Genomic DNA, 20,369 nt, shown 5'->3' on the forward strand with positions numbered 1-20,369 from the left:
CTCTTAGAAAGACACTGTAATGGAATATAAAGCCAAGCCATGAACTGGGAGAAAATATTTTCAGATCAAATATCTAATAAAGGACTTGTATTCAGAATATATCTTAAAAGTTCTCGAAACTCAATAAGAAGACAAACCCAGCAAAAGATTTGAACAGACATTTCACCAAAGAAGATATACAGGTAGAAAATGAGTTCATGAAAAGATGTTCAACATCATTGTAATTAGAGAAATTAAAATTATAATGAGATACTACTTCACACCTATTAGAAAGTCTATAGTTTAAAAGACTGAACATAGCAATTTGGCAAATATGTGGAGGAAACACATATTAGAACTATGTGTTCTAATATGAATTAGAACTATCATACACCACTGGAGGGAATGTAAAATTACGACTACTTTGGGAAACAGCTTGGAAGTTAAATGTTACAAAATTAAATGTACAGCTATCATATGATTCTACACCAAGATATTTACCCAAAAGAAATGAAAGCATATGTCCATACATAGACTTATACACAAATGTTCATAAGCAGCTTTATTTATAATAGCCAAAAATTGGAAACAGCTCAAACGTCAATATTTGCTTGATGTCAAACTATCAACAACTGAGCAGAAAAACAAATTGTGATATATCCATACAATGGAATACCACTCAGCAATAAAAATGAATGAATAATTGATACAAAAACATGAAAGAATTTCAAAATAATTGTGCTGAGTGAAATTTATAATAGACAGCAGATCAGTGGTTGCCTGGAGACACCAGAGGGGGCGTGGGGAGGAGTGAGAGGGAGTAAAATGGGGTATGAGGAAACTTTTTTGTGGTGATGAATATATTCATTATCTTAATTATGATAATGGTTTCAGGGCTATATAAATATGTCAAATCTTAAATGGTACTCTTTAAATATGTCCAGTTTATTGTATGTCACTTACACCTAAATAAAGCTGTTGAAAATGTGTTTCAATGCATTTTAATGATATTTTACATGTTAAAAATGTTTATGAAAGAGTACTAAGAAACAAGAGTAAGTCTTCAGTGCACATGTACTCCTGGGTGGTTAATACTTACTGCATATGTATTAGTCCAATGTTTTACCACTTCTTGGGATCGAAAATGCATTTCTTTCTTTGCCTTTCTTTCTGCACGAAGGTGTGCTGCTTCTCTTGTCAAACTGTCAAGGCTATCTCGAATCCTTTCCCACTCATTGTGTGGAATTATGGTGACCTGCCGGAGATCTACTTTGCTAGGCAGAAGAGGTGGATAGAGGACTTGATCTTCTTCACAGTTCTTTACTTCTAATAAATTTTTTAAAATGAGTATTAAAATTTTTCAAGAAGAGTTTAACTGGTATTTTTTCTCACACATTTCTATATTGGCATGATATCTGGAAGTTGTTTCAAAGAATAATTTTATTCTTGTTATCTTAAGAACAGCTGGGAATAAGTGGAAAGTATACCAGACCTTGAAATCAGAAGACATAGATTTGAGTCCTTGCTTAGTCAATTCCTTACTGTGTAAACTTGGGCAAGTCATTTAACTTCTTGGAGTCTCAGTATCAACATCTTTAAAGTTGAGATCAATAATACCTACCCCAACAGGTTGTTACAAAAGCATCTTCAAACTTTTTAAAATTGCCACTGACTGTTTTAACAAACATAACTGGTGAGCTCTGAATCAGGTCAAATAAAGACAAGCCTTGCGAGTGGGATTTTCCAAGAAACTTCCAGACAGGTCAAATAATAAGTTTCCAAGGAACTGCCAGACAGCTCAAATAATAAGTTATCTGGGAAATGGGCTTTGGAAGGGGTTCAACCCTATTTTGCTCCCTCCACAGGCTGCTAAGCCACTGGATTTCACTGTGATTGCAGTGGTTTTCTAGACTACCATAGGGCAGGGAGAAAGAAGGGTACTAGAACAAGTTAAAATGCAAAAAAACTCATTGTTGTTACCAAGATTCAGTTATTTTTCTTGATAAACACTCCCCAATTGTTGCAAGCTTTTGGTTTCCTGAGTTCTCAAAAATTGATTTTGACAATTTTTGCCATTGTTCTTTTTGATTTAATGCAGCACTTTATATATAGGAAAGTGAATATGTGAGCATAATTTTGTTTTTTCAATACATGTCACATGGGTACTGTCTCTCTCCTACAAGTCATGACCCTCTGCTGCTACTTCTTAAGTCTTCCACAGCATAAATACCAACTAGTGTCCACTGGTGGGAGACTGGCTGGCTCTCACTCAGCATTTTGGCACAAGGGACTCTATTGCTACAGAAGCTCAGGCGATGACATGAAGATAGTCCAAGTTCCCAAGGTTCTGTCACCATGAGAACATTAATTGGGAATTTACAGTCTTAAGAAACTAAAATCACTGGAATTAATAAAGAGATCTTTAAATGTCCCACTAGGCTACTTCTATTACAAAATCAAATTTTTATAAAAGGTCATGTGAATTACAATACCTTAAGTAGCATTATTTTCACACTCTATCAAAGTATACGCCTTAGGATGAGACCTTACCTTCATTTTACAGTTGAAGAAATTGAGACTTTCCTTCAGACACTTTCCTAAGAGTACTCAGTAGGTTCACAGAAGAGCCAAGACTCTAATGAGGTCACTGATATTTCCAAAATACATTCCGATTCACTCAGTGAATAACAAAGCTTAAGTGCGAGAAAACTCAACAAACACCAGACTCTTGGAGCTGCAACGGCGCAGCTTGAGTATCGGGCCAGCTGGTCAACCGGGAGTCTCTGACTTCTTTTTCTCTACCCTAATTTCTGTATACTTTCCCCACCTACCCATTCATCCAAGGGCAAAACTGTCTGATTTACACAGAGCCCGACGATGCCCACGGTGCTGTTTTTGACTTGATGGAGCCCGTTTCAGAAGGAAAGGCACGCTCGCCTCCCACTCCATGCCTGGAGACCAGAAACAATCCCTGTGCTGGGATGGACCAGTTTAGCTCACCCGTGCTTTCCTTTGCCCGTCCACAGCGCCTTCCGAACCGCACCAGCATCTCTGAGGTACCCATGGCGCTCTCAGACTTGGAAAGGCGATTCCGACGCGGAAGCTCCGCGGACTCCAGGCAAGTTTTAGCCAAACCGCGCAGTTGCTTAGCAACGCCGCCGGAAGTGACAGCAGTCGTCGCCGAGGAACGAAGAACGCGCAGCTGTGGGCTGTGGTGCCGGAGAAGGGAGGCTGCGCCTGCGCGGGAAGTCAAGGCCAGGCGTGCGAGTGGGGCGGCCCTCCCCGGCAGGCGTCTGGAGTGGGCCGGAGGACAGAGCCCGCGGAAGCGGCGCCGAGGCCAGAACGGCTGCGGGTCTCTGGCCTGGGTCAGTGACGAGCCCTGGGACCCGGCTGGGCCCGGCCTGGTGCTCCCATCGGCATCCAACGTGCGCCTCCCGGGGAACGACACCCGACTAGGTCCCTGCCCCTGGTTTCGGGATGTACCCGGCAGGTGGGCGGGAGAGCGAGGCCTGGGCTTGGTGTGTGTGACTCACAGACCTCGCGGGGGAAGGTGAACGGCAAAGCCCTCCTCCCTTAACTCAGGGATTAATTGACAGAAAATCTGTTTTTAAATACTTTGGTTTCTAACGCATGATCTGGGCTAGATGGGGTTTAGTTGTTTTTTTTTTAAATGGCAATGTTAAAACTTGGATTATAACATTCACGTTAGGACCTTTAAGATATCTTTAATTGCTCGGTAAATACAGGATAGTAAATTGAATGGATTTGGAGGACCAATCAGACCTCTAAGGACAAAAACCTGTTAAGAGTGAATATGGGCTACGTTTCAAAAGATCCTTTTCTAACACGTCGAGGTACAAATGATTACATTACAAGGTAGTTGGCTATGACACATACACATTAGGCATCAAACTGGAGTTGCTCAATATGAAAGGAGGTAAGATTTTTAATCACTGAAGTTCTAACACATAGTTGTACTGTTTTTCTTCAGGTTTTCTATCAGATGATCCATCGTAATAATGCTGGTAAGTATGAAAGGATTAATAAAATATTTGTTGGCAGAAATATAGTTTTTGCACATACAACATTGGTGGTTTTTTGGAATCATAGTTTTAAAAATGTCAAGAACTGGGAAGAGTCAGAGATTTTACCCTACTTGCATGCTAACAACTTAGGCTGCCACCGTTTTGTAGAAGATGCAGACCCCTAGAACAGTGATGAATTACAGCAGTAGCAGTAGCCAGAATATCAGTAATTTTGCCCCAGTTGCCACAGGATGATGCAAAGAGCGCCAGAAGTCACCTGCACATGGAGTGTGTTGCATTACAGGACAGGAACCCTGAGCTTAGGGCATCCGGATCTTTATTATAAGCATGCCTTTCAAGACTGTTCACTATACATACATTTTTTAAAATAAATTTATTTATTTTTGGCTGCGTTGGGTCTTCGTTGCTGCACGCGGGCTTTCTCTAGTTGCAGTGAGCCGGGCTACTCTTCTTTGTGGTGCGTGGGCTTCTCATTGTGGTGGCTTCTCTTGTTGTGGAGCACGGGCTCTAGGCGCTTGGGCTTCAGTAGTTGTGGCATGGCAGGCTTCAGTAGTTGTGGCTCACGGGCTCTAGAGCGCAGGCTCAGTAGTTGTGGCGCGTGGGCTTAGCTGCTCCGTGGCATGTGGGATCTTCTTAGGACCAGGGTTTGAACCCGTGTCCCCTGCATTGGCAGGTGGATTCTTAACCACTGCGCCACCAGGGAAGCCCTTACATACATTTCTGAGACAATAGTCCAGAGCAAAGGGCAGTGAGTACCTTGCTTGTAAGGTATGCAGAGCCACTAGAGACCCATGGAGATTACCTCCTAACAAAAATTCTGTGGAATTTTAACTAAATTGGTTACAAAAATTATTGAATCTTATAATATTTGGTGTCAGTAATTTGCCAATTTGGCATAGTGTTCAGGTATCATTTGACTTACAACACTTGGTTCTAACTCTAATCCATGGATCTTTACAGCCAAGTGTATCTAGAATTAGTTATTTACCCTCTATGGCCACCACTCCTTATTTTGTTTTCTTTGTTGTGAAATTAAGAAGGTAGCATATGCACTTTGATCTGAAACAGAGCTTAAATTATTCCGGGGAAAATATTTTATTACAAAATCAGCGTAGAAAAGGAATGCACTGCAATTGATGCTACCACTGTATACAGGCATTTCTTTTTTAAAAACAAAAATGAGATTATACTGTAAACATTGTTTTGTGACTTGTTTGTTTAATTTGAACATCTTAACCTTTTACTCATTAAATAAATGGTCTGTTATATGGCTATCATGTACATATCTTATTTAAGCAATCCCCTATTCTTGGATGTCTATGTAGTTTCTAGTTTTCATTATTGTAAAAAAGCACATAGGCTATTGTTAGACCCTGGAGACATTGCAGACATACAAAATATATACTTTTCATGCTTCTGGAAAGAACAGTTAATAACTGCTTCTGGTATTTTAACAAACTGATTTCAAAATAGATTCACGTTCACTAAATCTTTCTACATATCCTTAATTTTTGGAGACATTTTTATTTCAAGTACAGCACTAAATCTTTGAAAGTTTATTGACAACAGAATGTGGTATTTGTCTATTATTTAATAAGTAAAAAGAAAAACTGGAATCTGGAAATCTTAACATAATCAGCCTAACACCTGTGATTTTATTCACTGGATAAGAGCTTATATTCACATAACATTCCCTGTTTTGTATTTAAGGTTTTGTTTAAACAAAGTTTTATTCCTCCCATTGCCATAGGTGCTTTTCTGATGTAAGAGAAAACATATTAGAAAATGTAAATTTTTAAATATCTTAAATACTTTTATTAATTTTAGGAGTTAAGAAGTCTCCATTCCTTTGCTTGGAACCAGAAGACTTTTTCCCCTGCATATAGAGTAGGAGTAATGTTGGTTAGAAACTGGCTGGTGTTTAAAACTGAAGATTGTCATGACTGTTTAACCTAAGCTCCATGCTGAAGTAAGATTAATTGTCTTGGAAATACTAAATTGGGTAAGTATTTTAAATAAAGGTTTATGTTGAGTGGTGGGAAAAAACTAATGGAAAAAGATCTGAAATTAAGAAAAGTACACTTGTAGATAGAAATTAATAGTCAACAGTGGAACTAAGTTAACAGTTGGAACTTTGTTAACTTCAGGCTTATGATACATCTTATTTGGAGGTTAATAGTGCAGGAATTTTAGTAACTTGTGGCTGATTAAGTCTAGGCTTGAAACACTTCAACCAACAGTGAGTTACATTTGAAAAAAATGTTTTTAATTATGTATAAATTCAGAATGCCTAAAAAGCATTTTAATTTAAAATGTGCTTAGGTGCATTACCTATGTGATTGTCAACTGCGCTTTATTGCTATTTATTACATTGTTTCTATGGGAAAGTGATTTCTGCACTTAAATCTCCGGAAGCCAATCAGGGACACCTGGATTAGACATTTAGAGATTCATGGATCCAGAGTATCAGAATACTCTATACCATCTAAATTCATACAACAGGAGATATGTCCTCTAGGTTAGTTGTTCTCCAGATATTCTAAATTGAGAGGCAAAAAATACTTATTCTTATATGAGTCGTGAGCTCATTCTCAGTTTCACCTACTGGATATCTATCATTATAAACCAGAGAATACATGTAGATAAATGCCATGATTTCTATTTTTTTTTTTTTTGGCTGCGTCAATCGGGTCTTGGGTGCAAACTCGGGATCTTCATTGCGTCACGTGGGCTCCTCATTGTGGCGCACAGGCTCTCTAGTTGTGGTGCACAGGCTCCAGAGCGCTTGGGCTCTATAGTTTGTGACACATGCGCTCTCTAGTTGTGGCCCCTGTGCTCAGCAGTTGCAGTGCGTGGGCTTAGTTGCCCCACAGCATGTGGGATCTTAGTTCCCCGACCAGGGATCGAACCTGCATCCCCTGCATTGGAAGGTGGATTCTTAACCACTGGACCACCAGGGAAGTCCCCCATGTTTTCTAATTTTAATTGATCTCTTCTTTTTCTTATTGGTGGGGTGCTTCACTTTTCATTTTAGGATTTCTTGCTAAAACCTCAGAATGGTTGTAAAGTAGATCACAGATGGTTAGTGTGTACTTTGAGATTAATGAATGTTTTCATGTTTGTTATTAAACATCTTTTCATCAAAATGACCTACTTAATATTTTATTTTTAAACTGATTAATAGTCGTTATTCTATTTCTTAGGCACTAGAGTGTATTACTAAAGCATGAACTTTGGAGTCAGGGAGACCTGAGTCCAAATTCTAGCTCTGCCATTTAACTAATACTTAACCAACTTAATTAATACTTAAGCTCCAGTTATATATCTTTAAGATGAGGTTTAAAAAAAAAAAAAAAAAATGAGGTTAATAATAATTCCTACTAAATGGGTTTATGACAGATGATGAGATTGTAAGGTTCTTAGTCCAGTATCTGGCATATAGTGATACCTATAAAAATATCAGTTACTCTTTTAAAAAAAAATTTTTTTTTTGTTTACAGAGACTAATTGTAGCTTTTCCTGGGAATTCTGTATAATTATCTTTTTTACATGATAATTTTCATTTATACCATCTGTTGATTCATTCCTTTTCTCTTGAGATTTAAATTAATGATCTTCATTATCTATTAATGAAAACAGAGACTTGAGTAATTGTCATATCAAAAGCAGTGTGATTATTCACATATATCCAGATTATTTGGTACTCCAGAGCTAAACTATCTAGAGAAAATATAAATAAATGTGAAAATTGTTAACAGAAGTTACTTCTAGTGTGGAAGAATTTAACTGACCTCCAGTTCAAGTAATTTGTTTAGACTTTCAAGTACAACATCAAGCAACCATTTGGTTATAACATTGATAATGATGATGTCAAGCTAAAAACGTTTTTTAAAAAATTATTTAAATTTTGCAAGATTTCACATTATGTTAAATTTGGTCAGAGTTTTGGTTAGTTCACAGAGAATATGTATTGTACGTGACCTATTATTTAAAATGAGGATCATTGTAAACATTTTAAACTAATAAGTTTGTGATTGATAATTTAAAGACAATAAGAATGACTAGCCTACATTTTTTTCTGTCTTATTTTATAACTTTTCTAAATTAAAGTGTAAGGGAATAATTGTTTCATTACTTCTCTCATTGGATTGCTCTCTAGTTTAATTCTGAGTGCTCAAAGAATCACCCCCTCAGGAACACAATAATACCATGAGTATCCTTTTTATATATTCTGTTTTCCATTCATTTAACATACTCAAATATGAACTTTGCTTCTTAGGAAAAAGTACTTAAATGGTAGTCTTAGAATGCTTAGTCATTTTAACTTGTTTATATTCACCCTTTGTTTCAGCAGATTAAGAGTAATTTTGTTAAATAGATACTATAGCTAGATATGTAAAACCGAGTATGTTTAGGGAATAATATTTCTTCTTTTCCAGGGTAACCCAAATCTGTTTCTGGAGCCATGAAAATTTTGTTGGTTTTTGACTTTGACAATACAATCATAGATGATAATAGCGATACCTGGATTGTACAATGTGCTCCAGAGAAAAAGCTTCCTATTGAACTACAAGATTCTTATGAAAAAGGATTTTGGACAGAATTTATGGGCAGAGTCTTTAAGTATTTGGGAGATGAAGGTGTAAGAGAAGATGAAATGAAAAGAGCAATGATATCAATACCTTTCACTCCAGGGATGGTGGAACTTTTAAACTTTATAAGAAAGAACAAGGATAAATTTGACTGCATCATTATTTCAGATTCAAATTCAGTCTTCATAGATTGGGTTTTAGAAGCTACCAATTTTCATGACGTGTTTGATAAAGTCTTTACAAATCCAGCAGCTTTTGATAGCGATGGTCATCTCACTGTGGAAAATTATCATGCTCATTCTTGCACTAGGTGCCCCCCTAATCTTTGCAAAAATGTAGTTTTGGTAGAATTTGTAGGTAAACAGTTACAACGAGGAGTGAATTATACACGAATTGTTTATATAGGTGATGGCGGAAACGATGTGTGCCCAGTAACCTTTTTAAAGAAGAATGATGTTGCAATGCCACGGAAAGGATATACTTTACAGAAAACTCTTTCTAGGATGTCTCAAAATCTTGAGCCTATGGAGTCTTCTGTTGTATCTTGGTCTTCAGGTGTTGAAATTATTTCTCATTTACAATTTCTAATAATGGAGTAATATGCCAATAATTGCAATGTGTATCAGTTAAGATTAAATACAGCAGCATAAAACTAAAACCCCAAATAACAGTGGCTTTTTTTTTTTTTTTTTTAATTTTATTTATTTATTTATTTATGGCTGTGTTGGGTCTTCGCTTCTGTAGGAGGGCTTTCTCTAGTTGCGGCGAGCAGGGGCCACTCCTCATCGCGGTGCGCGGGCCTCTCACTATCGCGGCCTCTCCTGTTGCGCAGCACAGGCTCCAGACGCGCAGGCTCAGCAATTGTGGCTCACGGGCTTAATTGCTCCGCGGCATGTGGGATCTTCCCAGACCAGGGCTCGAACCCGTGTCCCCTGCATTGGCAGGCAGATTCTCAACCACTGCGCCACCAGGGAAGCCCCTACAGTGGCTTTAAAAAAAGAAAAAAAGTTTTCCCTCTCACTTAAAAGAATTTCAGAGTTAAGTATCTCAAAGTTTCTGTGTTGCTCTACCAACTTCAGCACTTGACTTCCAACTTATGATCCAAGATTGCTGTTCAACCTCCTTCCCTCACATCAACTTTCCGGCCAGCAAGGAGGACAGTGAGAGAGAAGGTTGCACCCTCATTTAAATTTCACTGGCCAATACTTAGTCACAATGCTCCTTCCTAACTGCAAGGAAGGATGAAAAATATAGCTTTTATTTCAGATGGTCATATGCCTGGGAAAAAAGTAGAGTACAGAACTGAGGTAAATGCAACTAGTGGTCTCTACCAAAGATGGTTAATAGGTAGATTATATTTTTAAATTTATTCCCAGAGAGAATAGTCTTATATTTTACTTTCTTTGGTATTTATTTCCAAAGTATGTCTAGCAGTTACAGATCTTCAAAATAAGCCTAATGCTTAGTTCACATAAGAATATACTACCTGGGACTTCCCTGGTGGCGCAGTGGTTAAAAATCCGCCTGCTAACTCAGGGGACACGGGTTCAAGCCCTGGTCTGGGAAGATCGCACATGCCACGGAGCAACTAAGCCCGTGTGCCACAACTACTGAGCCTGCGCTCTAGAGCCCACAAGCCACAACTACTGAGCCCACGGGCCGCAACTACTGAAGCCCGCGCGCCTAGAGCTTGTGCTCCGCAACAAGAGAAGCCACCTCAATGAGAAGCCCGCGCACCGCAACGAAGAGTAGCCCCCACTCGCCGCAACTAGAGAAAGCCCGTGTGAAGCAACGAAGACCCAACACAGCCAAAAATAAATAATAAAAAAAAGAGTCGCTGTGAATTCCAAAATTAAAAAATATATATATATACTACTTCCAAATCAGTTAATTTTAGAGATAGGGATGCAGTATCTATTGCCCAAGTGTTCATTAATTTCACACTTTCCTTTTGAAATGAAATACAAATTAATGTTCTTCAAGTATTTTTAATTTATATCATTATTACAGACTGTAATTCCAGAATGCTGATTTAATCAGTATGTTATTTCTGTTTGGCAATGAAATATTGAGTGATACAATATATAGTTTGTAGGAATACTCAACATTTAAGAAACTGTTTCATATAGGGATATTAGCAAAATATCAACTGACCTAGAAAGTTTTACAGTACTGTGTTAATTTCTAGGCTCACATGTTTTAGGCATAAATATCCCTTATGTAATAATGTTAGGATTTTCTTTTCCATATAGAAAGCTCCAGAAATAGAAATGTTCAATGTAATTTTATGGGAAAAAAATTGGTACTCTATTTTTTTCCAGGTTGAAAAAGTAACCTGTTTTGCTTTAAATTAATAGGTTAGATTATGTTGAAACACTTACTCTTTTCTTTTAATTTTTGAATTTTATTTTATTTATGAAACACTCATAGATTGTGATTTCTCTACAAGTTGAGGCCAGTAACAAATTATAAATTATGCAAGTAAAAAAAAAATAAGACTTTCATTTTTAGTAGTTGTAGATCAAGTAATTTGGACCAGATCTACAGAGTACATCTGGAAAAGCTGATAGCTGAACAAAATTTTTAAAATATCTGCTTAAAGACATGAGAGAGCTGACAATAACTGTCAGCTAAGGAAGCACAGAAACTTAGGTAGGTGAGCTGCTTTTCCCTGAAAGGGTTGGCCAGTTCTGTAAGTGGTGTCTGACATACTGAGTGGCTATCTTGACAGTCTTAATGGGACCCAGGTGAAGAGGTATTGGGAGTATGAGGCCTGCAGTGATAAACCCTTCCCCTTACTTTGAATAAGGATCCCAAAAGGCTGCCCATCATGAGTAAGAGTGATTCAGAAGTAAACAGGCCTTCAAAGGGCTGGCAGCTCACCTTTGAATACTCTGAATACTCTCAATCCCTGAAATTGGACTGAAGTTATCTAAGATTTTTAGAACTCCCAGGTGTTTGACTAAAGCAAATCTGAACTCTCTTAGAGGAAGTTAATATCCTTAGTATGGTGCGCAGACTCTAAGGTAACCCTCCATGATCCCTATGAGCTCGTATTCTGTGTGTGTGTGGGGGGGGAGGTGTATGTGTGGAGAAGGTGATCTAGGACTTGCTTCTAATTAATGCAATACCACAAAGATGATGGGATGTATTATTTATGTGTATATGATTATATTACATCAGATCCTCATGCCCATCTTGTTAGGGAACTCTCTCCCTTGCTAATTTTAAAGAAGCAAGCTGCCATGTTGTGAACTGGCCTTCAGAGAGGGCCACATGGCAAGCAACTGAGGGTGGTCTCTAGCCAAAAGCAAGAAGTAGGTCCTTGGTCCAACAGTCTGCAGGGAACTGAATACTGCAACCATGTGAGTTTGGAAGTGGATCCTTTCATAGTGGAACTTCAGCTGAGATCACAGCTCAGGCTGACACCTTGATTTAGCCTTGTAAGACCCTGAAACAGAGGCCCTTTGTGCTGTGCTTGGACTCTTAACCCACGGAACCTATGAGATAATAAATGTGTGTTGTCTGAAGATGCTAAGTTTGTGGTAAAACTGTGAGCAGCAATAGAAAATTAATGCAATAGGCCTCAAAATCTAAACAGTTTTGTAAGTACATTGTAAAGCACATAGTAAAAAGTAGCTACACCAAGAGATATAAATGAACACCAGCAGAAGTTTTTATTTAAATAGATCTGCATGACCTCCAAGTATTGGAGTTTACAGACACAAACTAAACTTATGAGAATTTTGGCAAAGAACTGAAAATTACATAAACAATATGGAAATACTAGAACTGAAAAATAATGTGACTGAAATTAGAATCTTAATGGATGGATTTGACAGTAAAACAGGCATAGCTGAAGAGAGAGTTAGTGAATAAACACAAGTTAGAAGAAAATATCCAGAATAATGCAGAGAGAGACAAAACAATGAAAATACAGAAGAGAAATTAATACATAGAAGATATAGCAAGATCTAACATAGGAAATTGGTATCCCAGAAAGAGAGGAGAAAGAAAATGAAACAAGCAATATTTTAAGAGATAATGAGAATGTTACAAAGTTGCCGAAATACATCAAACCACAGATTCAAGAGCCCTCATGAACCCCAAACAGGAAAATGAAATGAAAACCACATGAAATCACATTCTTGTAAAACTGCCAATAACCAATGATGGAAAAAGCATCAGATAGCTAGAAGGGAAAAAAAAAAGATGACATTGAAAGGAGCAACAATTAAACTAACAGCTGATATTATTTTTTTCTTAAATGTTTGATGGAATTCAAGGACGCCATCTAAGCCTGGAGTTTTCTTTGTTGGAAGGTTTTAACTACTAGTTTGATTTCTTTTGTAGATTATAGGTAAAGGTTATATAGTTTTCTTGAGGAAGCTTTGGTAGTTTGTGACTGTATTTGTTATCTCTTGCTGCATAGTAAGTTACCTGAGAATTTAACAGCTTAAAACTAAGCATTCATTATCTCACAGTTTCTGTGGCTCAGGAATTCAGGAGCCCTTAACTGGATTGTTCTGGCTCAGGATCTCTAATTGGGCAAGATGTCAGCTAGGGCTCTAGTCATACGAAAGCTTGACTAGAGCTGAAAGCTCTGCTTGCAAGGTGGCTGGCTCACATGGCTTTTGGCAGGAGACCTCAGTTCCTCACTGATTGTTATCAGGAATCTCTATTTACTGCTGATTGCTGGCAGGAGGCCTCAATTTCCAACCACATGGGCATCTCTAGAGAGTTGCTTGAATGTCCTAAAGACATGGTTTCCTGCCAAGTGACCAATCCAAGAGAGAAGGCAAAGAGGAAACCACGATGCCTTAGTGACCTAGTCTCAGAAATCAAACACCATCCATTCCACTATATTCTATTTGTATTCTAAAACAGAATACAGGGACTTCCCTGGTGGTCCAGTGGTTAAGACTTCGCCTTCCAATGCAGGAGGTACGGGTTCGATCCCCGGTTGGGGAGCTAACATCCCACATGGCTCACAGCCAAAAAACCAAAACATAAAACAGAAGCAATATTATAACAAATTCAATAAAGACTTTAAAAATAGTCCCCATCAAAAAAAAAAAAATCTTAAAAAAAAAAACGCAACAGTACAAAGGCCCACCCTCAAAGGGAGGGGAATTAGGCTCTACCTTTCAGTGGAGGTACTTTTAAACCACCATGTAACATGGTGTCAACACCATGGTGTTGGACATACTTTTAAACCACCATGGTGTCTCTCAAGGACTTTGTCCATTTCATGTAAGTTGTGAAATTTATGGGTATAAAGTTTTTCATAATACTCCCGTATTAATCCTTTAATTTGCAGTCAACACATGGATATCTACTGTCTAGATTTTACCATTAGCATTTTACTCTGGGGACTTCCCTGGTGGTCCAGTGGTTAAGAATCTGCTTTCCAATGCAGGGGACGCGGGTTTGATCCCTGGTCAGGCAACTAAGATCCCACATGCTGCGGCGCAACTAAGCCCGCATGCTCTACAGCCGATGCTCTGCAACTACCGAGCCCGAGCACTCTGGAGCCCGCATGCCGCAACTAAGACCCAACGCAGCCAAATAGATAAATAAATAAATATTTTTTAAAAACCCAAAGAACATTTTACTCTGCTTGTTTTATCACATACCTGTCCATTCCTCTATCTATCCATCTTTTTTTTTTTTCTTTTGCCTTTTTAACATAAGCATTGTTTGTCCCCTTTCCTTCTTTGTTCCCCAATGTATAAAACCATGTGCTTCTCTGGCTCTGATTGGAACTCAGTTATCCTCAAGCTCTATGTGAACTCTGGGAATTATTTGATTTATAGTTCTTGGAATCATTCTTTGCCCAGACTTATAGTGTTTCACCGTATGCATGTGTGTCTTAGTATCCAACCATAGACTCATGGGGACAACCCCTCTTACAAATTTCTGAAACTCTTTCTCCATTTAGCTCTGTCCTCTCTGGTACTCTGTCCTACAAAAAGCCAATTGTGCCTCCCCAAACTTATCTCCATCTCCTCAACTCAGTGAGACGACCATGGTCCGCTTGGGATTCTCCCTGCACCTCAGGCTGGAAAATGTCTCCAGGCAGAAATGCAGGCAATTACAGGGCTCACCTCATCTGTTTCCCTTCTCTCAGGGATCACATTCCTGCACTGCCTGTTGCCCAGTGCCTGAAAACTGCTATTTCATATATTTTGTCCAGTTTTCTTATTGTTTACAGTGGAATGGTTAGTCCAGTCCCAGTTCCTCCAGGAACAGAAACTAGTATCTCATTTTTCATTCCTAATGTAACATGGTGATTAAAAGCTCTGCTCTAGATTAAAAAACCTGAATTTGAATTCTAGCCCTGGATTGGGTAAATTACTAGCCTCTCAACACCTCAAGTTTATTTTTTTTTCCAATTTTATTTATTTATTTATTTATTTGGCTGCACCAGGTCTTAGTTGTGGAACTTGGGATCTTCGCTGCGGCATGTGGGATCTTTAGTTGCGACATGCAACCACTGCAATACAGGCACCAACCAATCAGAACAGAAGCACCAAACAAGAATGGATTCTGGCCACAGACATAACAGTTCCTGTGTCTGAATAGCAGCCCTGTACTTGTCATATATGCCAGCACCTCACACACATACGATGCACTCAATGTTAGTTCACTGAAGTCCAACTTTTAGTCTGTTCTGTTTCCTCTTTTTAAATGTCCGGACATGTCCTTTGCTCATTTACCTATAGGGTCTTGTGTTCTGCTTATCTGTTTTCCTGAGTACTTCATATATGGAAGATACAAACATGTTGGCATTAAATTGTGTTAATCTTTTCTAAATCTTATGTTTTATTATTTCTAGATAATCTGGTCTTAATCTTTATTTTAAAATATAAACATATCTAAATTTAATATGTGCCTTATTGTCTCATTAGATTATGTTAGAGTTAATGAAACAAATATATTGATACACACTAACTAGGCTTTTTATAATAAAATGTAAGATTCTTGTTCTCTAAAATTTTTCCTTTGAAAACAAAAGAATCTCTGTGTTCCCCTCATAGCTAAGCAAATTCTTTGTGACCAGTTTTACTATGCTGAACTGTGAACTTATAAAATAGAGATGCTAGAGTTAAAAATGGGAATTGAAGAAGACTATTGGATAGAGAGGTAGAGGAACCTCCTGTTCTTCACACGAGACTCTAGGATAGCTGTGGTAGGCAGAATTCTAAAATGGTCCCTTGAGATTTCCCACACCCTTGTGTACATGCCAAGCATAATCCCCAGTACTGTGAATTTGATGTATTTTACTACCATGATTAGCTTATGTTTTATGGCACAATTGACTTTAAAATAGATTGTCCGGTGGACCTGACCTAAACACACGAGCCCTTTAAAGCAGAGAGTTTTCCTGGCTGGTAGCGGAAAAGGAAGTCAGTGATTCAAAGCCCAAGAAAGATTCAACATGCCATGGTTGGTTTAAAGATGGAAGAAGGCATATAGAAGGAATGCTGACAGCCTCTGGAGCTGAGAGCAGCCCCTGGCTGACAGCCAGCAAAGAAACAGGGACCACAATCCTACAATTAACTGCAAGGAAACGAATTCTACCACCAACCATTTTGAGTTGGAAGAGGACTGTGAGCCCCAGATGAGAAACACAGCCCAGGCTGGCACCTTGTTTTCAGGCCTGGTGAGACCCTGAGCAGAGAACCCACTCACACCATGCCAGATTTCTGACCTACAGATATTTGTGACAATGTTTTTGTGTTGTTTTAAACTGCTAAATTTGTAGTAATTTGTTACATAGCAATAAAAAACTAACACAAAAGCTAATCTCAAGGAATTGCCTAATTTTCATACACATACCTATTTTGTAATTATGTTTGGCAATTCATACTATAATGAATCGCTTTTTATTCTTCTGACTAGACACTGAACATCGTGATGTATGGAGAGATGCTTGTGAAAATGTCTCTGCCTTTGAGAGTTTCGAGGATGACTTAATTTTTTCTGCTAATCTATTTTCTAATTTTTTATAATGTGACTGTACTTTTTTAAAAAGAAAAACAAATTTAAAGAAATCAAGACCTCCTGAGAGATAGAGCGCACCCTACAACCATCTACCAGTGAATGGGCCAGAGCTGAGCTGCTCAGACCGGACTGACTACGCATAATTTGAGAGACCCAGAACACAGTGAAAATGAGGCACCTCTTGTTCAAAGATTATTGAGAATTTCAAGACAGCAAAGCATTAAACCAAGAGTGGGGCCTTCTGATTGCACAGGTCACACATGAAGCCAGATCTGTGCCCAGACCTTCTCCAGCAACTTCCAGATAAAAGCTTTACCAAGAACTGCTTACAGTCCAAAGGCCCCAGTGCTTCTTCACTGCTTGGGTAACATTTGCAAACTGATTGCTCACAATGTCACCATACACCAGATCCTTTCAGAATTTTCTCCAAGGGTGTTTGTATATATGTATGTGTGTGTGTCTGTGTATATATGCATATAGGTGTATATGTATATATATATGTGCTCTTTGACATAGATGGATTATTCTTATAATTGTTAAATTGCTTTTGCCACTTAAAACTATAAGTATTTACCTGTATTAATAAATATTGTTTAAGATTAAAATCTTAAATCTAAATTCACATTTTTTGCACTTTAAATGGAATGAAGAGGTAAAACATTGATAGAATTGTAAAGAGGAAGGAAGGAAGGAAGGAAGGGAGGGAGAGAGGAAAGATCCCTGTCCTTTAAGGAACTCATATAGTAAAATAAGAGGACAGTATTGACGGGTGACATGGTTACTATATTAGGAAGGGATAAGCATTACTACACACATAATTTAAGTATAAACTCATTTTATCTTCAAATATCTTTCAAAATAGGAATATTTCTCCAATGTTTTTATATAAGAAAACAAACTTGGTGAGGTCACAGAACTAAGTAATAAAAGAATTCTTCAAAACCAGGTGATGTTGAGTCAAGAGACCTGAATTCTAGTCCCAGCTGTAACTGCTAAGTTGCTCTGTGACTTAGGTGAATTATTTTGCTTCTCTGGAATTCATTTTATTTTCTGTAAAATGACTAGACTGAGTGAGTTTTATCCCTAACTACCTTCCAGTTCTAAAATTCTGTAATTCTAAAATCATTATGAATTTAAGTGCTTTCTAGGTTTGGCTACAAAGAGCTTTTAAAATCTATCCTCTAAGTAAAGTTAAGTCATCCTATTTTTAAGGCCTTTAGAAGGAGGTTTTCATTTTACCACAAAACCATTTTGGGGTCAGCCTTTTAATTTTTAGCATATTAATAGATCACAGGTTTGAACTCTTCTTGTTGCTTAGTTTTCTTGTCTTTGAGCTAAATAACTATGATTTCCTTATCTGATCCTCAGAAAGCAGTTTTTATTTTCAGAACTCTCCTCTGACCTACTGACAGTCCTCTGTAAGATTGACCCTGAACTGGACACAGTACTATATTCAAGGATCAAGACACTGATTATCTATCTCATTTTGCTCATATAAGCATTGTCTTTCTTCTCTCTTCCTTTTTTCCTCAATGTATATTAGAACAGTGCTTCTCTGTGGATCATGTTAAAATGCAAATTGTTTTCAATCGGTCTGGGGTGGGACTTGAGATTCTGCTTTTCTAACACACTCAAAGATGAAATACTTCAAATACTTAGATGCCTCTTGATTGCCTAACCTGCTGAATCTAGCACCATTTCCTGTAAGGACAATAAAAGCCAGAAAGCAATCTTGACTGGCTTATAGGTCAAGTTTGGGTGCCATAGAAATAATCTGAAAGTCATCAACCCCTAAAACTGAGTCCAACCTGGCCCTCTAAATGAGCAGCCAAAATGTGATGATGTGCGGATTTACCTGCCACAGAATAGCCTAACCCAGCTCCTATGCACTTGATCACCAAAGAGGAATTACTGGACACAGAAATTAACTGCTAGAGTGGGACCTGGCATAAGCTTTCTTGACTTTGGCACTATAGACTTTTAGGCTGGATAATTTCTTGCTGGGGGCTGGGGGAGGAATGTGTGTTTCCTGTGCATTGTAGGATAGCAGCATTCCTGACCTCTACTCACTAGATGCCATTAGCAATCCTCCTGGCAAGTTGTGACAACCAAAAACATCTCTAGACTTTGCCAATAATCCCTGTTTGAGAACTACTTAATGCCTAAAAGTCCATATGTTTTATTTGTGGATCAAGTGAAGAGATATTGTACGCACAGAATACCACTACTCTTAAAGCCAGAGATCCAAAATATTTTCCCCCAGGTAATAATCTCCTTATCACCAAGTCCACAGCCTTGTCACATCATAGCAATCACCACCTGAGTGTTTAATAAATATTGTTGATGCCTAACTCAATCACTTCCTTCCTGTGTTAGATACATATTGGACTTCTTTCCCTACCCAGGTATTATATGTACTGTGGCACAAATCTTTTAGTTTAAATCTGCTTTCATAGTGCAAGTGTAGTCTTTTACAGAACAAGTTATAATTACATCTTAATTCTACTTTTTAAAAAAATGTTTTATCTGATATGCCTACATATTCATTTAGTTTTATAGCATTTGAATTTTTTAGCTCCTGGTTAATACTAGCCCTGAAGGAGAGTTAGAGAGGATTTTCATTTATGGTCTCATAAGCAGCTTCCAAGGGACAGCTGATATATCAATAGGGCAACTGAAGGCAGGCACCAGACTGAGAAGAGTAGTTCTGTTTTTTTTTTTTAATAGATCTTTACTGGAGTATAATTGCTTCACAATACTATGTTAGTTTCTGTTGTACAACAAAATGAATCAGCTATATGCATACCTATATCCCCAATCCCCTCCCTCTTCGTCTCCCTCCCACCCTCCCTATCCCAGCCCTCTAGGTCATTGCAAAGCACAGAGCTGATCTCCCTGTGCTATGCTGCTGCTTCCCACTAGCTATCTATTTTACATTCGGTATTGTATATATGTCGATGCTACTCTCACTTCGCCCTAGCTTCCCCCTCCCACCTCGTTTCCTCAAGTCCATTCTCTATTTCTACGTCTTTATTCCTGCCTTGCCACTAGGTTCATCAGTACCATTTTTTTTTTTAGATCCCATATATATGTGTTAGCATACGGTATTTGTTTTTTTCTTTCTGACTTACTTCACTCTGTATGACAGACTCTAGGTCCATCCAACTCACTACAAATAACTCAATTTTGTTCCTTTTTATGGCTGAGTAATATTCCATTGTATATATGTGCCACATCTTCTTTATCCATTCATCTGTCAATGGACATTTAGGTTGCTTCCATGTCCTGGCTATTGTAAATAGTGTTGCAATGAACATTGTGGTACATGTCTCTTTTTGAATTATGGTTTTCTCAGGGTATATGCCCAGTAGTGGGGTTGCTGGGTCATATGGTAGTTCTATTTTTAGTTTTTTAAGGAAACTCCATACTGTTCTCCATAGTGGTTGTATCAATTTACATTCCCACAGTAGTTCTGTTTTTTGTTTTTTTTTTAACATCTTTATTGGAGTATAATTGCTTTACAATGGTGTGTTAATTTCTGCTTTATAACAAAGTGAATCAGTTTTACATACACATATATCCCCAGTAGTTCTGTTAATAGTGTGATAATGGGACTGGAATTTATAGCCACTTTCTACCCCTATTATGAGATATGCTTTTTTTTTCCAGAAGATTAGAGGGAGAGTCCTTTACTGACCTAATAACCTCACAGTACATCTTTAGATGAGACCAGTTGTAGGGAATA

The 20,369-nt window shown here is 38.0% G+C and overlaps 3 protein-coding genes across 5 annotated transcripts in view; 2 read left to right on the top strand and 1 right to left on the bottom strand.

The window, feature by feature from the left end:
• Positions 1 to 3,109, bottom strand: part of CCDC173 (coiled-coil domain containing 173) — a 31,790-nt gene extending 28,681 nt beyond the window's left edge. The window contains exons 1-2 of the mRNA XM_036858257.1: positions 2,980 to 3,109; positions 1,079 to 1,305 (exon numbers count right to left, since the gene is read on the bottom strand). Of these exons, the coding sequence (XP_036714152.1) occupies positions 1,079 to 1,305; positions 2,980 to 3,043 (291 nt within the window). The 5' untranslated portion in view covers positions 3,044 to 3,109. The remainder of the gene's footprint in view (positions 1 to 1,078; positions 1,306 to 2,979) is intronic.
• A 156-nt stretch (positions 3,110 to 3,265) lies between these two features.
• PHOSPHO2 (phosphatase, orphan 2) lies at positions 3,266 to 17,230 on the top strand. 2 transcript variants are annotated; one of them, XM_036858256.1, is made up of 4 exons: positions 3,266 to 3,469; positions 3,971 to 4,004; positions 5,853 to 6,027; positions 8,465 to 9,224. In XM_036858256.1, exon 4 carries the CDS (start codon positions 8,491 to 8,493, stop codon positions 9,214 to 9,216), a length of 726 nt encoding a protein of 241 aa, XP_036714151.1. In that variant the 5' UTR covers positions 3,266 to 3,469; positions 3,971 to 4,004; positions 5,853 to 6,027; positions 8,465 to 8,490; the 3' UTR covers positions 9,217 to 9,224. The 2 variants fall into 2 exon arrangements, 1 of the variants encoding a protein (XP_036714151.1); XR_005020636.1 differs by lacking the exon at positions 8,465 to 9,224 and adding an exon at positions 16,523 to 17,230 and having other exon boundaries at positions 3,422 to 3,529.
• LOC118898200 (kelch-like protein 23) overlaps positions 5,946 to 20,369 on the top strand; it is a 40,730-nt gene continuing 26,306 nt past the window's right edge. For both annotated transcript variants that reach the window (XM_036858252.1, XM_036858253.1), the window contains exon 1: positions 5,946 to 6,027. The gene's annotated coding sequence lies outside the window, so the exon portion shown is untranslated. The remainder of the gene's footprint in view (positions 6,028 to 20,369) is intronic.

Source organism: Balaenoptera musculus, chromosome 7 (genome assembly GCF_009873245.2).
Source record: "Balaenoptera musculus isolate JJ_BM4_2016_0621 chromosome 7, mBalMus1.pri.v3, whole genome shotgun sequence".
In the NCBI taxonomy this organism is placed as follows: domain Eukaryota; kingdom Metazoa; phylum Chordata; class Mammalia; order Artiodactyla; family Balaenopteridae; genus Balaenoptera; species Balaenoptera musculus.

What these genes read in the sequence shown, in the direction of transcription:
- PHOSPHO2 (XM_036858256.1), top strand. Translation starts at nt 8,491, where the DNA reads ATGAAAATTTTGTTGGTTTTTGACTTTGACAATACAATCATAGATGAT.